This window comes from Rhinatrema bivittatum, chromosome 1, assembly GCF_901001135.1.
Source record: "Rhinatrema bivittatum chromosome 1, aRhiBiv1.1, whole genome shotgun sequence".
Taxonomy (NCBI): domain Eukaryota; kingdom Metazoa; phylum Chordata; class Amphibia; order Gymnophiona; family Rhinatrematidae; genus Rhinatrema; species Rhinatrema bivittatum.
The window spans coordinates 839108665-839126631 of NC_042615.1; the positions used below are offsets into that span (position 1 = coordinate 839108665).

Consider the following 17967-nt stretch of genomic DNA (forward strand, 5'->3'; position numbering starts at 1 on the left):
GGACCGTCAAAAGCCCGCCCCTCGCGCGCGCGCGTGTTCCCCCACGGGGGAGGAGTCATCTGTGGGGCTCGGCGGCATCTCCCACGAGGAGAGCCCGTCACCATGCGGCCAGGCCGGCCCTGGATCCCGCGGCTTGCGGCCGAACACAGGACCCCGCTGAGGAGGTAAGGACCCGGCGACCGCAGCTATAACAATATCCTGAGCCTGGGAGAGATGGAAGAGTTATTATCACGAGCACTCTCAGAGACATCTCCCAGTCTGATACATCCTGAGCCTGGCATAGAGGGAAGGGTTATTATTACCCGCACTCTGAGACATCTCCCAGTCTGATATATCCTGAGCCTGGCAGATAAGGAAGAATTATTATCACGAGCACTCTCAGAGACATCTCCCAGTCTGATACATCCTGAGCCTGGCAGAGGAAAGGATATTATTACCCGCACTCTGAGACATCTCCCAGTCTGATATATCCTGAGCCTGGCAGATAAGGAAGAATTATTATCACGAGCACTCTCAGAGACATCTCCCAGTCTGATACATCCTGAGCCTGGCAGAGGAAAGGGTTATTATTACCCGCACTCTGAGACATCTCCCAGTCTGATATATCCTGAGCCTGGGAGAGAGGGAAGGATTATTATCACCCACACTATCACAGACATCTCCCAGTCTGATACATCCTGAGCCTGGCATAGAGGGAAGGGTTATTATTACCCGCACTCTGAGACATCTCCCAGTCTGATATATCCTGAGCCTGGCAGATAAGGAAGAATTATTATCACGAGCACTCTCAGAGACATCTCCCAGTCTGATACATCCTGAGCCTGGCAGAGGAAAGAGTTATTATTACCCGCACTCTGAGACATCTCCCAGTCTGATATATCCTGAGCCTGGGAGAGAGGGAAGGATTATTATCACCCACACTATCAGAGACATCTCCCAGTCTGATACATCCTGAGCCTGGGAGAGATGGAAGAGTTATTATCACCCGCACTCGCAGAGACATCTCCCAGTCTGATATATCCTGAGCCTGGGAGAGAGGGAAGGATTATTATCACCCACACTCTCAGAGACATCTCCCAGTCTGATACATCCTGAGCCTGGCAGAGGAAAGGGTTATTATTACCCACACTATCAGAGACATCTCCCAGTCTGATATATCCTGAGCCTGGGAGAGAGGGAAGGATTATTATCACCCGCACTCTCAGAGACATCTCCCAGTCTGATACATCCTGAGCCTGGGAGAGTGGGAAGGATTATTATCACCCGCACTCTGAGACATCTCCCAGTCTGATATATCCTGAGCCTGGGAGAGAGGGAAGGGTTATCATCACCCGCACTCTGAGACATCTCCCAGTCTGATATATCCTGAGCCTGGGAGAGAGGGAAGGGTTATCATCACCCACACTCTCAGAGACATCTCCCAGTCTGATATATCCTGAGCCTGGGAGAGAGGGAAGGATTATTATCACCCGCACTCTCAGAGACATCTCCCAGTCTGATACATCCTGAGCCTGGGAGAGTGGGAAGGATTATTATCACCCGCACTCTGAGACATCTCCCAGTCTGATATATCCTGAGCCTGGGAGAGAGGGAAGGGTTATCATCACCCACACTCTGAGACATCTCCCAGTCTGATATATCCTGAGCCTGGGAGAGAGGGAAGGGTTATCATCACCCACACTCTCAGAGACATCTCCCAGTCTGATATATCCTGAGCCTGGGAGAGAGGGAAGGGTTATTATTACCCGCACTCTGAGACATCTCCCAGTCTGATATATCCTGAGCCTGGGAGAGAGGGAAGGATTATTATCACCCGCACTCTCAGAGACATCTCCCAGTCTGATACATCCTGAGCCTGGGAGAGTGGGAAGGATTATTATCACCCGCACTCTGAGACATCTCCCAGTCTGATATATCCTGAGCTTGGGAGAGAGGGAAGGATTATTATCACCCGCACTCTGAGACATCTCCCAGTCTGATATATCCTGAGCCTGGGAGAGAGGGAAGGGTTATCATCACCCACACTGAGACATCTCCCAGTCTGATATATCCTGAGCCTGGGAGAGAGGGAAGGGTTATCATCACCCGCACTCTGAGACATCTCCCAGTCTGATATATCCTGAGCCTGGGAGAGAGGGAAGGGTTATCATCACCCACACTCTCAGAGACATCTCCCAGTCTGATACATCCTGAGCCTGGGAGAGAGGGAAGGGTTATCATCACCCACACTCTCAGAGACATCTCCCAGTCTGATATATCCTGAGCCTGGGAGAGAGGGAAGGGTTATTATTACCCGCAGTCTGAGACATCTCCCAGTCTGATATATCCTGAGCCTGGGAGAGAGGGAAGGATTATTATCACCCGCACTCTCAGAGACATCTCCCAGTCTGATACATCCTGAGCCTGGGAGAGTGGGAAGGATTATTATCACCCGCACTCTGAGACATCTCCCAGTCTGATATATCCTGAGCTTGGGAGAGAGGGAAGGATTATTATCACCCGCACTCTGAGACATCTCCCAGTCTGATATATCCTGAGCCTGGGAGAGAGGGAAGGGTTATCATCACCCACACTCTGAGACATCTCCCAGTCTGATATATCCTGAGCCTGGGAGAGAGGGAAGGGTTATCATCACCCGCACTCTGAGACATCTCCCAGTCTGATATATCCTGAGCCTGGGAGAGAGGGAAGGGTTATCATCACCCACACTCTCAGAGACATCTCCCAGTCTGATACATCCTGAGCCTGGGAGAAAGGGAAGGGTTATTATCACGCACACTCGCAGAGACAATTCCCAGTCTGATACTCGGAGAGAGGGAAGGGTTGTTATCACGAGCACTCTCAGAGACATCTCCCAGTCTGATATATCCTGAGCCTGGGAGAGAGGGAAGGGTTATTATCACCCGCACTCTGAGACATCTCCCAGTCTGATATATCCTGAGCCTGGCAGAGAGGGAAGGGTTATTATCACGAGCACTCTCAGAGACATCTCCCAGTCTGATATATCCTGAGCCTGGGAGAGAGGGAAGAGTTATTATCACGAGCACTCTCAGAGACATCTCCCAGTCTGATACATCCTGAGCCTGGGAGAGAGGGAAGGGTTATCATCACCCACCCTCTCAGAGACATCTTCCAATCTGATACATCCTGAGCCTGGCAGAGGAAAGGGTTATTATTACCCGCACTCTGAGACATCTCCCAGTCTGATATATCCTGAGCCTGGCAGATAAGGAAGAATTATTATCACGAGCACTCTCAGAGACATCTCCCAGTCTGATACATCCTGAGCCTGACAGAGAGGGAAGGGTTATTATCACGAGCACTCTCAGAGACATCTCCCAGTCTGATACATCCTGAGCCTGGGAGAGATGGAAGAGTTATTATCACGAGCACTCTCAGAGACATCTCCCAGTCTGATACATCCTGAGCCTGGCAGAGGAAAGGGTTATTATCACCCACACTCTGAGACATCTCCCAGTCTGATATATCCTGAGCCTGGCAGATAAGGAAGAATTATTATCACGAGCAGTCTCAGAGACATCTCCCAGTATGATACATCCTGAGCCTGGCAGAGAGAGAAGGGTTATTATCACGAGCACTATCAGAGACATCTCCCAGTCTGATACATCCTGAGCCTGACAGAGAGGGAAGGATTATCATCACCCACACTCTCAGAGACATCTCCCAGTCTGATATATCCTGAGTCTGACAGAGAGGGAAGGGTTATCATCACCCACACTCACAGTGACATCTCCCAGTCTGATATATCCTGAGCCTGGGAGAGAGGGAAGGGTTATTATCACGCACACTCGCAGAGACAATTCCCAGTCTGATACTCGGAGAGAGGGAAGGGTTATTATCACCCACCCTCTCAGAGACATCTCCCAGTCTGATATATCCTGATCCTGGCAGAGAGGGAAGGGTTATTATCACCCGCGCTCTCAGAGACATCTCCCAGTCTGATATAGCCTTAGCCTGGGAGAGAGGAAAGGGTTATCATCACCCACCCTCTCAGAGACATCTCCCAGTCTGATATATCCTGAGCCTGGCAGAGAGGGAAGGGTTATCATCCCCCTCGCTCTCAGAGACATCTCCCAGTCTGATATATCCTGAGCCTGGCAGAGAGAGAAGGATTATTATCACCCGCACTCTCAGCGACATCTCCCAGTCTGATATATCCTGAGCCTGGGAGAGAGGGAATGGTTATTATCACCCGCACTCGCAGAGACATCTCCATTCTGTAACCTCTGAGCCTGGCAGAGAGGGAAGGGTTATTATCACCCACACTCTCAGAGACATCTCCCAGTCTGATATATCCTGAGCCTGGCAGAGAAGGAAGGATTATCATCACCCACACTTTCAGAGACATCTCCCAGTCTGATATATCCTGAGCCTGGGAGAGAGGGAAGGGTTATTATCACCCCCACTCTCAGAGATGTCTCCCAGTCTGATATATCCTGAGCCTGGCAGAGAAGGAAGGATTATTATCACCCACACTCTCAGAGACATCTCCCAGTCTGATATATCCTTGTGCCAGTGCTGTTTAGAGGCTCAGGGAGAATTATCTTTCTCTGATTTTACGAAACCTGGTTCTTCCCAGCCTGATGAGGTTATGGCTAAAGAAAGGTCAGGAGAAACGCCTGACCTTGGAAATTCCTTGACTTGTTCCTCAGCAGGGGGCGGCAGCTCAGTGGGCACCGCACAAAGGCCTCCTGGTTTTGCATTTTCTTGGGTAGAATTTTTTCAGGGGCTGTCCTCAGCCCTATCCGATCCTGTCAGGACAGTTCCTCAGGCGGTGGCATCTCCCTCTTCTGATACTACATTTAAGCCCTGAAGTACTCCTCAAGCTGCAGATGTTTCTGACGGGAATCTGGATGACGCTGATGATGAGGCAGGTCCTGACTCTCTGGAGAACAGAGAAATTCCTCCAGGAATAGAACAGTATAGGACTATATTGCGGTTCTTCCATAGGGATGAATTGCTGGCCCTGATTTCCCAGATGCTGAAAATGCTGGGAGTTCCCAGGGCAGATTCTATGTCTGAGCCAAAGAAAAATCTCGATTTGGTGTATTTGCAAAAAGCCTCTTGTTTTTTCCTGGTTATGGAGGCCATTCAAGAATTGATTGATCTTGAATGGGACTGAGGCAAATTTTAAAGGGGGTTGGACCTTGGAAAGCCTCTATCCCCTGGATCCAGTGGCGAGAGAGCATCTGCATTCTCAGAAAGTGGATGTGCTTGTCTGTGCAGTCTCTAAATGGATGACCATCCCTGTGGAGGGAGGAGCGGCCTTGAAGGAAGTGCATGATAGAAGAAGTGAGGCCATCCTTAAGCAAACCTTTGAAGCAGTGGCGATGACCTTGCAGATAGCTTCCTGTTATTCTCTGGTGGCTCACTCTTGTTTGCTTCTCTCTCAGGAGATTGATGACTCTGGAGTGACTTCCAGGGCAGTTATGGAACCTGCCGCCACCTTCTTAGCAGAAGTGGGCTATGATTTGGTCCACACCTTGACCAGAGGAGTGACTTTGCTAATAGCAGCCAGATGTAAGTTATGGCTGAGGACTTGGTCGGCCGATGCGACCTCCAAGGCTAACCTTACAAAATTGCCTTTTAAAGGCTCGCTTTTATTTGGGAGCGAGTTGGAGAAGCTGGCTATTAAGTGGGGTAAATCTCCAGTTCCTCGGTTGCTGGAAGATAAGAAGCAGTTGCTGCGCCTCTTTGGTCATCTCAGAGGTTCTGAGCATTTTCGTCCCTATAGAGGGATGACCTTTCAGTGGAATTGGCCTTTTGGAAGGTCTTAGTCCTTTCATCCCAGACAGAGGTGGGGGCTCTGGTAGTACAACCTCCTGACCTTCCCAATGAAGGTTTGCTGACCCATCCCCAGGAACAGGAGATAGAGGGACTTTCTACTAATCACATCAGACCAGTAGGTCCTGGAAGTGATACCAGAGGGATGTGCTTTGGAATTTCACAGTGTTCCTCAGGACATGTTCATGGTGTCTCCCTGCCACTCCCTGCAGAAGAAGCAAGCGCTGGAATGTACTTTGTCAAGGCTCCTCAGTCTGAGGGCTGTGATTCCAGAAGCCATTTCTCAAGTAAATACAGATTGATATTACATTTATTTCATTGTGCCCAAGAAAGAGGGCTCCTTTCATCCTATCCTGGATCTCAAAGGGGTCAACAGTCATTTGCGGGCATCTCATTTTCACATGGGTGGTGAACCTAGCCAAGATCAGTCTTCAGCCATCTCAGTCGTCGGAATATCTAGGTGTGTGATTCGACATGATGCAAAGCAAAGGTTTTCTCCCAAAAGCTCGTATTCGAAGGATGGTGTCTCATGTGTGCACTATACGCCCGACAATTTAGTCCTATCTACAGGTACTTGGGTTGATGGCTGCAACCCTGGCAGTGGTGCCATGGGGAAGAGTGCTTATGCGTCCCCTTCAGTGCTCCCTGCTGTCTCATTGGAACCCAGTCTCAGGATTATGTGATTTAACTCCACCTGCTGATGGAAGTATGCTCTCACCTCCAGTGGTGGTTGCAAGCGGATCATCTAAAAAGGGGAGTTTTCCTGACATCGCCAGACTGGTTGGCACTCATTACAGATGACAGCCTCCAAGGTTGGGAAGCTCACTGTCAGGAGCTAACGGCACAAGAGCGCTGGAATACAGAGGAGTCTCAATGGAACATCAATCAGCTGGAAGCTCAGGTGGTGCAGTTCAGCAGCAAGTTGTAGGGTTGAGCGGTTTGAATAATGTCAGACAATGCAATGACGATGGCGTACATCAATTGGCAGAGAGGAACCAAGAGCCAGCAGGTATCGCAAAAGATAGACCAACTTATGGAATGGGCGGAAATGCATCTTTGGGTGACTTTGATATCGCACATTGCAGGAAAAGACAATGTAAGAGCAGACTTTCTCAGCAGGGAGATCCTGGATCAAGGAGAATGGGTATTGTCGGACAAGGCATTCCAGCTGATAATGGTTTGCTGGGGGCTTTCTGTTTTAGACCTGCTGATGACTTCCCGCAATGCAAAAGTTTGATTCTTCAGTCACAGGAAAGTCTCAAAGTCCTTGGGTATTGATGCTCTCGTGCAGGTCTGGTCTTAAGACAAGCTGCTGTATGCCTTTCCCCCATGGCCCATGTTGGGCAGAATAATTCAAAGGCCACAGGGGATGGTGTTCCTGGTGGCACCGAATTGGCCCAGAAGACCATGATATGCAGATCTGCGAAGACTCATGGTAGAGACCCCCCTTCATCTTCCGCTGACCAGGAATCTGTTGCAGCAGGGGCCTATCCTTCATGAAGATCCTATGCGGTTTTTTCTTAAGGTATGGCATCTTGAGAAGGCTCATTTTTTGAAGCACGGATATTCTTCTGAGGTAATTGCCACCTTGCTTCAAGCTCAAAAGTTCTTCACTTCCTTAGCCTATGTGCATGTTTGGTTTGAGGCTTGGGGTGAGGATTGAGGTGTTCTTCCTTGTTCAGTTAAGATCCTGCTCATTTTGGAATTTTTGCAGGATGGGTTAAATAAAGGGTTGGCCCTTAATTCCTTGAAGGTATAGGTAGAGACTTACGGTATGTGTTTTAGGGGCCAAGTGAATGGTGAATCCTTATTGCCTCATCCTGATGTGGCCTATTTCTTGAAGGGAATGAAACATCTTTGTCCTTTCTTGAGGTTACTGGTTTCTTTGCAGACTCTTAAACTGGTGTTGGATTTCCTGGTTAGCCCTACGTTTTGACTGCTGTGTAGCCTTTCCATGCAATTATTGGCCTTTAAAACAGTGTTTCTGGTGGCAATTTGTTCTGCTTGTCACATTTCCGAGTTGCAGGCCTTGTCTTGCCGGGAGCCTTTCCTTTGGGTGACTCCGGATCAATACAGCTGCATACTGTTCCTTTATTCTCGCCTAAAGTGGTCTCAGATTTTGACTTGAATCAGTCCATTTCCTTGCTATCTTTAGATAAGGAAAGAGATGTGGAAGAATATTGCCTGTTGTGTCTATTGAATGTCAAGAGTTGTGAGGTATCTGGAGGTTTCTAAATCTTTCTGAAAGACGGATCGCCTGTTTGACTGTCATGGTGGAGGAAAACAGAGCAAACCAGCTTCGCGGGCTACCATAGCTCACTGGATAAAGGAGATGGTCACTGCTGCAAATGTGGATGCTGAAAAGCCGTTGCCTACTCAGGGTTGGGTTCATTCCACTAGAGCTCAGGTAGTGTCATGGGTGGAGGTGAGATTGTTGTCTCCCTTCGACTTGCTGAGTGGCGAGGTAGTCCGGGTCTGGATGTGCAGACCCGGAAGGACACAGCCTTTGCAAATGCGGTGTTGACTGGACCATGGGCAGCCTCCCACCTTATTAGGGAGTAGCTTGTGTACATCTCACTGGTCCTGAATCCATCTATCCACATGCTAGGAAATGAGAAATTACTACTTACCTGATAATTTCCTTTTCTTTAAGGTGGATAGATGGATTCAGCTTACCACCCTTGGCAGCTGAATTATTGTGTGATGGTCCTCCTGAATGGCTACGTATTCCAGGGGATTACTGGTAAGTGTTCATCCAGTTCCTAGACTAGTATGCACACGTTCTTGCCTGAGTTCAGTCTTGCTTGTTAGTTGAGTATAGAAATGATTATCTGTTTTAATCAGGTATTTTTGTTGCTTTGGAAGAGAATACTGGCAGGCTGATGTCACTGCAGGACTATATATATTGTGACATCACTTTGCTCTGTCTCCATCTGCTGGTAGAGGTGCATAACCCACTCGTCCTGAATCCATCTATGCACCTTAAGGAAAAGGAAATTATCAGCTAAATAGTAATTTCTCAACTCACCCCTCCCTCCAGGCTCCAATGAGTTTGGTCCTCCCCTCCCTCACCCTCCCTCACCCTCCCTCACCCTCTGAACCCCCTTTCCAACTCCCCCAAAGGCCCAAAAGAGACACAGAAGGGGGCTGGTAATGTCTTTTATTTTTTAGACTTTCAGGGCACAGCATTGGCTTTCATCTGAATCCAATTCCCCCCTTTCCACACCTACCCCCCCCCCCCCCCCCCCCCCCCCCCCCGCCATCGAAATGGAGAGTGATGCTGCAGTTGCTAACTGGTTAGGGGTCGTAATCCCCAGGCCTTCTGTCAGGGATAGTAGCTGCTGCTTCATGCTGGTTACCCCCATGCATCCTTCTCTTCATTTACAACTCTGGCCTTTAGGGATGCACAGTTTTATCCCAAGCCTTTACTGCTTTCACCACCTCCTCCAGAAGGGCATTGCAGGCATCCACCACCCTCTCCATGAAGAAATATTCCCTGACATTGGTAGTGAGCTCTCCCCACCTCTCACTTCATGTATCCTGTTTTCTTTTACTCGCTCTTCCTCCTGACCTCCCACCTCTCTCTCTCCCAGCCTTTCCAGCTCTCCCCACCTCTCACTTCATGTATCCTGTTTTCTTTTACTCGCTCTTACTCCTGACCTCCCACCTCTCTCTCCCTCTCTCCCAGCTTTCCCAGCTTTCCCAGCTCTCCCCACCTCTCACTTCATGTATCCTGTTTTCTTTTACTCACTCTTCCTCCTGACCTCCCACCTCTCTCTCCCTCTCTCCCAGCTTTCCCAGCTTTCCCAGCTCTCCCCACCTCTCACTTCATGTATCCTGTTTTCTTTTACTCCCTTCCTCCTGACCTCCCACCTCTCTCTCTCTCTCCCAGTCTCTCCTTCTCTCCCCACCTCTCACTTCATGTATCCTGTTTCTTTTACTCACTCTTCTTCCTGACCTCCCACCTCTCTCTCTCTCTCCCAGTCTCTCCTTCTCTCCCCACCTCTCACTTCATGTATCCTGTTTCTTTTACTCACTCTTCTTCCTGACCTCCCACCTCTCTCTCTCCCAGCCTTTCCAGCTCTCCCCACCTCTCACTTCATGTATCCTGTTTCTTTTACTCCCTTCCTCCTGACCCTCCCACCTCTCTCTCTCCCAGTCTCTCCTTCTCTCCCCACCTCTCACTTCATGTATCCTGTTTCTTTTACTCACTCTTCTTCCTGACCTCCCCCACCTCTCTCTCTCCCAGCCTTTCCAGCTCTCCCCACCTCTCACATCATGTATCCTGTTTTCTTTTACTCGCTCTTCCTCCTGACCTCCCACCTCTCTCTCTCCCAGCCTTTCCAGCTCTCCCCACCTCTCACTTCATGTATCCTGTTTCTTTTACTCGCTCTTCCTCCTGACCTCCCACCTCTCTCACTCCCAGCCTTTCCAGCTCTCCCCACCTCTCACTTCATGTATCCTGTTTCTTTTACTCACTCTTCCTCCTGACCTCCCACCTCTCTCTCTCTCCCAGCCTTTCCAGCTCTCCCCACCTCTCACTTCATGTATCCTGTTTCTTTTACTCGCTCTTCCTCCTGACCTCCCACCTCTCTCTCTCCCAGCCTTTCCAGCTCTTCCCACCTCTCACATCATGTATCCTGTTTTGTTTTACTCACTCTTCCTCCTGACCTCCCACCACTCTCTCTCCCAGCCTTTCCAGCTCTCCCCACCTCTCACTTCATGTATCCTGTTTCTTTTACTCGCTCTTCCTCCTGACCTCCCACCACTCTCTCTCCCAGCCTTTCCAGCTCTCCCCACCTCTCACTTCATGTATCCTGTTTTCTTTTACTCGCTCTTCCTCCTGACCTCCCACCTCTCTCTCTCTCTCTCCCAGCCTTTCCAGCTCTCCCCACCTCTCACTTCATGTATCCTGTTTTCTTTTACTCGCTCTTTCTCCTGACCTCCCACCTCTCTCTCTCTCCCAGCCTTTCCAGCTCTCCCGGCCTCACACTTCCTGTATCCTGTTTTCTTTTACTCACTCTGCCTCTTGACCTCATCACTCTTTCAATATTTTTATTTATTTATTTATTTATTTCTTTTATATACCGACATTCGATTGAGATATCACATCGGTTTCCAGATAACTAAAGGAATAGGGTGGTAACAGCCCTATTTTACATTAAAACATGGTAATAAATGGATATAAGAATATTTTACATTATAACATGGTAATAAATATAACAATTTATAACAGAACTATCAGGAATATTGTCCTGATCTCTCCATTTCTGTTTCTCTTTTATTTTGCTCTGCAACTTTCAGGCTCTTTACCATTCTCTGCAATGTCGCTCCCCAGGTGATCAGTTTTTTGTGAGTGTGCTGCCTGTAAAGCTGCTACTTACTGTAACTCTCGCAGGCTGGGAGAGGTCAGAATGAGCTGCACGAAGCTGGACACAGACTGAGCAGTGAAAGCGTTCTTGGAGAGGTCCAACTTCAGGAGTGTGGTGTTGTGTCTGAGAGCAGCACAGAGATCCTCTGCACAGGCATCTGTCAGGCAGTTATCCCACAGACTGCGGAGAGGGAAAAGCGTAGACAGTAACTCACTATCTCTGCTGCACCCCCAATCCCTGCTCAACACCATCACAGGGCTTAATGGATTCCTCACCTGGATTTCTTGTTCTGACTCTCTTTAGACTTATAGCCCACCTTCCCAGTTTAAAAGTACTGCCCCAAGAGGATTAAAAGAAGCCAAAAAATACAAATCACAAATCTATCCCAGCTGCTAAGTTAAAAAATATAATTCACAAATCAATAAATAATTGCAACGTATAATACTAAAAACACAATGAAACATTACATATAATAGCAATAAAAATCAATGAATAAATAATAGAAATTCAAAATACAAATTACTACCCATAGTAGGAAGCCCATACAGCACCCAAACACCCAATGAGAAGGGAGCAAGGGGGGTATAGAGGTCACGTTCCCCGGCTGAAAGAATGGACAGAGAGCGGACTCTGATCTCAGGGAGAAGGCTCTCTAAAAATACATCACAGAGGTTAAAAAGTCCCTCCTTACTGCTCTCACCCTACTCCCACCTCTCTCTCCTCCTTATCCTCCTCCTCCCTCCATCCGCCTGCCCTTATCCTGGCCTCTCCTTCCATACTCTTCTATTGCTTTTCCCATTCTTACCGCAAGTTTTTTATTTTACAGTTTGGATGTCTCAGTGCTTCCAACATGCGTTTCACACCCAAATCTTCAATTTTGTTGGCTCCAATCCTGTATAAATAAAGTTAAATGGAAGACACGAGAATAAAACTGACATTCATGTACTTTCCACACAGACAGATAATTTACGTACAAGATATAGGAAAGTAAATCCCTTCACTGTAAGAGTGGCACATCGGAGAACCAATGCCAGTGGTAGCTCTTTCCAGGTGCAGTGATTGACCCCATGACCTCTGGAACTTTTCATGACATCAACGTATCCGTCTCTATGTAATGCCTCATGTCCTCCTTCAGTGATAAGAACATAAGAAATTGCCATGCTAGGTCAGACCAATTAAACTCTGGAATTTGTTGCCAGAGGATGTGGTTAGTGCAGTTAGTATAGCTGTGTGTGACGGGGTCACTATGCCAGTCTGGGTAGGTAGAAGAAAGCCAGGAACAAAAACTCCCTGGAACCAAAGTTCTAGAAGGAGGGGGAAGAAAACCCAGGTGACACAGAGTCAAGGATATACACTGGTGGCTTCCCTGGTAACCATAGAGACAAACACACAGGTGTGGGAGGTTAAGGGTGGGACTTCCTCAGAGCCAATCAGCTGGCAGAGGAGGAGGAGGAGTTACAGAGTAGAAAAGAGACTCCCTAACCCAGCTGTCTGGATGTACAGACTTAAAAAGGATCTTGTTTGAGAGACTGCCAGTGGGTGGTTGTACCTTTGGGGAAGAGTTGATATCCCCGAGGTATGGAGGGAGGTGGCAGTTAGGCTCATGAGGCCAGACTTTGGGCTTTGAGATGAACTTCTGAAGCCAGCCTTTGGAAATTGAGTCGCTGGCTCAATGGGGAGGGCTTCTGCCTTTCATCCAGGCTGGGAGGGTTCAAACCCTGCCTGAGGATTTGTAAAAAATAAATAACCTTGAACTTCTATTTGAGTTTTTGAATGGTCAGGAAAGCTCGTTCATGGCTTGGACCCTGGAACTGACGCAATTGACGGTGTACAGACCGGTGAAAGCATCACACTGTGTTTAACAAAGGATTGGAGAAGTTCATTACCTGCTATTAAGTTCACTTAGAGAATAGCCACTGCCATTAGCAATGGTAACATGGAATAGACTTAGTGTTTGGGTAATTGCTAGGTTCTTGTTGCCTGGATTGGCCACTGTTGGAAACAGGATGCTGGGCTTGATGGACCCTTGGTCTGACCCAGTATGGCATGTTCTTATGTAATATGTCTGTATTCTTCCCCAAGTTAAATTACTTTCTATTTATATTTTAGCAAGAGATGAATTAGCCTGACCAGATATTGCAAGGAATCCCCAATTATATCACATTCACTGTCACCTAAAATGCAGGTTTGCTCAGAGAATGCCCAAGTCTTCTGTTTCCTGACTCTCTAGCTCTGGAAATTCAGGAAAAACTCACAGGACATCTGTCAGGTTGCCACACCCAAGGAAAATGCGATTAAAACTCAAGATGGCGGTGCTGGTGAAAGCATTCTGCGACATGATCAGCTGTTTCAGACATTGGTTGGTGCAAACTGAATCCGCCAGCACCGGCGTGCAGGCATCTGTGAGACTGTTAGAGGCCAACCTGGGTAGAAGAGGAAGAGAAGAGGACATTACTTTTCTAACTGTCTTCAAGAGCTATCACTGCTTTGAGCGAGTAGCGAGCAGATGCTACCTGATCCCTCACGCCCCTGTAGCTGAGGATCCTCTGTGCCAGCCTCAGGCTTCCTGTTCCTCCATCATAAGTTTATTTATTATATACATTGCTCTGTGTAAAAGAAAGCAAACATACAAAATTACAGCAATGCTGAAAATTAAAAAGTAAAATTCATAATATATCAACTAATAAACTACAACACAGCCAATCTAAAGCATCTGATTATTTAAGAAGAGGTGCAAAGGTAATTTCAAACACCACTTACAAAGTGCTACCAGAACTGTATACTGAGATTACCCCTCCATCTGCTGCCACTTGTCTCACAACCTGCTGAATACAGTATCAGAATGCGGCACAAGAGTTTACCAGTTCAAAAAATTGTTCTCTTATGAAATTTTTCACACCAAAATTGATCTTCCACTTCTATGACAACAAACTGAAATGCAAAACCACATTTAGCATATGTGGAGAACCTTCTGTCCTAAAACGCCTTCAGCAGACTAACTTGCCATCACTCGCAGCAGCTCAGAAATAGCACTCAGATCCGCCTTGACACAAGTGTCCCGCCTTCTTCACTAGATCACAGACAACACAACCTTTTCACTCTCTCAGGCTAATTTTGAAACGGGTGGGCGGAGATACGCTGCAATTTTAAATCATGTGTGCGCACCATGTGTAAGTATTCTCCTAATTTTAAGAGGTTACTCGAGCAAACCTACTTCATGCATCTCCTTTAGGACTTTCAAAGCAAAGCGGAGGTCGGTCTGCAGTAGCCACGGATGTGAAGAAAACAGAAGCAAGACCAATGCCTTGGAAAGAAGATTTATTTAATGCAACAGAACCAGCCCGACTCTTGCCAGTTTCGCACTTATTTTTATTTATTTATTTAAAAACTTTTCTATACCGTCGTTTAGTAGTGCACCATCACAACGGTTTACATTTAGGCACGAAATAGGTTTGATAGTTTTCTAGGTTATCCAAGCAGTGCCAATTTATGGCTGCATCAGGGTTTTACTTTACTTATTAATTTTGTAATTAATTTTTTACCACATTATTTTATCTTGTTTTTTCTGTTTACAATTTTGTTATTTTAGTGGACACTTCCAGAAATAATACATTGTGCCTGAGTACATACTCTAGATATTACTCATTTTCAAGGTAACATTTTTAAATTCATTTTTCTCTGTTCTTGATTGCAACATTAAACTTGTGGTTTTCCTTGTTCACTAACCTTTAATACAAGCAGAAATGAATTGATTACATCTCAGTTTTCTTTCTTTTTATGCAATTTTATTTTATTGGGATGTTTTGTATCAATATTAACGTTTACAATTATTGTATTTTTTAGAGCCCCTGATGCAGCCACAAGTGTGAAACTTGGCCAGAGTCGGGCTGGTTCTGTTGCATTAAATAAATCTTCTTTCCAAGGCTTCTGTTTTCTTCACATCCTTTAGGGCTTTTGGCAGCTTTTAACGCATGTATGTAGGAGGATTTTAAAACAGGCTCACACGAGGGACTTTCCCAGTTTTTCCAATCAGTCCAGCAGTTTGCCCAGTGATATTGAGGTCTTCCAGACCCCTTTTAGTTATAAATCCTGCAGAGCCCTCACCCTGTCCTGTAAGCCCCAAAAGGTGAGATCTACAGACAGGTTTATCATGTACCACACCCTGAACGTAGGAAGGGTGGGTAAGAAATGATTTAAAATAATAATAAATAATCAGGAGCAGCAGTAAAGTTGCAAGGTTAATAAGCTGACACATGCTGCATGCTCTGGGTTTAAGGTATGGAGCTACGTCCCTTAGTATTGTGCCCGCCCCAGAACACCCTTTTACACACCCTTATTTTTCATGCATGCACGGGTATATACATGTACTTTGCAACTTTTAAAAATCTGTGTTATACATATGTGGATATTTTTTAAATCAACCTCTTAGTGTTTTCTTGCTACTTCCTGTTGGCCTTTTGCCCCTTGGAATGCCTGGGAATTTACTTCCTGCAGAGATTTCAGTTGGGAAAAGGCTCTTGCCAAACTAGAAACTCTCCCATATTCTCTACAGGCTCTTAGAAGCATCACTCTTTTCACTTGTATTTCCCTGTAAGCAAGTTTAGGGATGCAGGGATCTGTCTGCTACAAGACACTGCCAGCTGCCCTCCCACCTTACCTGCGATACTAAGTCAGGAAAAGACATCTCAAAAAAGATATAATTGCGATGGAGAAGGTACAGAGAAGGGCTACCAAAATGATAAGGGGAATGGAACAGCTCCCTTATGAGGAAAGACTAAAGAGGTTAGGACTTTTCAGCTTGGAGAAGAGACGGCTGAGGGGGGATATGATAGAGGTGTTTAAAATCATGAGAGGTCTAGAACGGGTAGATGTGAATCGGTTATTTACTCTTTCAGATAATAGAAAGACTAGGGGGCACTCCATGAAGTTAGCATGGGGCACATTTAAAACTAATTGGAGTAAATTCTTTTTCACTCAACGCACAATTAAACTCTGGAATTTGTTGCCAGAGGATGTGGTTAGTGCAGTTAGTATAGCTGTGTTTAAAAAAAGATTGGATAAGTTCTTGGAGGAGAAGTCCATTACCTGCTATTAAGGTCACTTAGAGAATAGCCACTGCCATTAGCAATGGTTACATGGAATAGACTTAGTGTTTGGGTAATTGCCAGGTTCTTATGGCCTGGATTGGCCTCTGTTGGAAACAGGATGCTGGGCTTGATGGACCCTTGGTCTGACCCTGTATGGCATGTTCTTATGTTGCAGATCTTTCTTCCCCTGATTTCTTCATGGGGAGAGCTGCCACATCTGTATACTAAGCTGTCTGCCAGTTTCAGCTTTTTCTCCATCTCTGACTGAAGCCCTCCTTCTTCTAAGGGTGGGGGTCTTTCTAACCTATGGACTCGCCTTGGATGATCCATGACTCTAGTTTAGGGGCTTAAGTCATATTGTTTCTCTGCCTGTTTTTTTTCTATTTAGACAAAAATTTACAAACAGTGCTATTTTAAAGTTCACCTGGGTAAACGTCTTTCTCTTGCTCTGACAGTGCCTGGGGCCTGTCACCACATTGGCCTGTTATGATTCATTTTTGGTGATTCAGTGGTAAAACACGAGATCTCCCTGCATCCCATCCACAGCCAGTCTCTGCCATAGGTTGCAGCTTCCTTCACAGTTGCAAATGTCTGCTTATGACTGAGCTTTAAGGTTTGCTATCCTTGATACCATGCCATTCACCGTGAATGTTAGTGTTTATCAAATGATATACTGATATTTGGAAGCTGGGAAAGGAAGAAAGATTTAGCTGTTTAGCAATTCAAGCAAAGGGAGATGAGTTGTGGGAACAGGACACCTCCTTCAGGAAGCAGTCACTTACACAATTGTGGAGGCTCTCTTCTTACTCCTGGCTTAGCTGCTTTTCACAAAAGTAGAAGGAAGAGGGAGACAGAGAGGAGGAGGTAACTATTAGAGGCTTCTCTCTTGCTACTACAGGACCTCCTTCCTAGAGCTCAACCAGGCAAAGGTCTTGAGAGCCATCTGCAAGAAGCAATCAACCACAACCACCAGGGAACCTGGGATCAGCCATGAAGCCTGCTCCAGCAGGGAAAAATTAGCCCTTGGAGCTAATATTGCTCAGTAAGGGGAATCAGCCCAATAAATCTGTTGCTGAAGGAGCAGAAACACCTGTTCAACTAGACTGAGGCCTAAGCCAAGCTCTGGGAGCCAAGAATTCTGATGCATTTATCAAATATGTGTTCACCTTCAACTGGAGACAGAGACTGCTGTCAAATGCCTGGACTGCATCTCCCTTATGACCAGTGATGATTTCACAGAAAAAGATTGTCGCCTATGACTGTCAGCTAGAAGGGGGAGGTCTAGCAGATGATAAGGAAAGCCCCATCCTCTGTCTAGGGTTTACATTTTTACATCCTTAAGTCTCATTGCATCAGCTTTTGGTGCAGACTTTGCGCCATCATTGTAGTCTCCTTCTCTGGAATTGCCTCCAGTCTGTCCTTTAAGAGGAATGGTCTTCAGAACCGGTCACACTACTCCAAATAAGGTCTCACCAATGCCCTGTCCAGAGACATTATCATGGATACACCTCTCTCTATGCATCCTTGTATTTATTTTATTTATTTATATACCGGGTTACGTTGGGAACATCACCCCGTTTACAGGTAACTTAATGCAGCAAGAGGCTTTACAATGAACAGGTATCAACGTAGTAACAGGATTAAAAAAGCAACAGTAATAATTAACTATGTGGAAGGGGTATATATTACAGGCAAGGGGGATA

The 17967-nt window shown here is 46.6% G+C and overlaps 1 protein-coding gene across 2 annotated transcripts in view; it reads right to left on the minus strand.

Annotated features, from left to right (window-relative positions):
- LOC115079764 (NACHT, LRR and PYD domains-containing protein 3-like) overlaps nucleotides 1-17967 on the minus strand; it is a 150489-nt gene that overhangs the window by 42333 nt on the left and 90189 nt on the right. The window contains exons 8-10 of one of the 2 annotated variants that reach the window (XM_029583605.1): nucleotides 13433-13600; nucleotides 11983-12069; nucleotides 11190-11357 (exon numbers count right to left, since the gene is read on the minus strand). In XM_029583605.1, coding sequence (XP_029439465.1) covers nucleotides 11190-11357; nucleotides 11983-12069; nucleotides 13433-13600 — 423 coding nt within the window. The remainder of the gene's footprint in view (nucleotides 1-11189; nucleotides 11358-11982; nucleotides 12070-13432; nucleotides 13601-17967) is intronic. The other variant, XM_029583613.1, reaches the window with a different exon arrangement.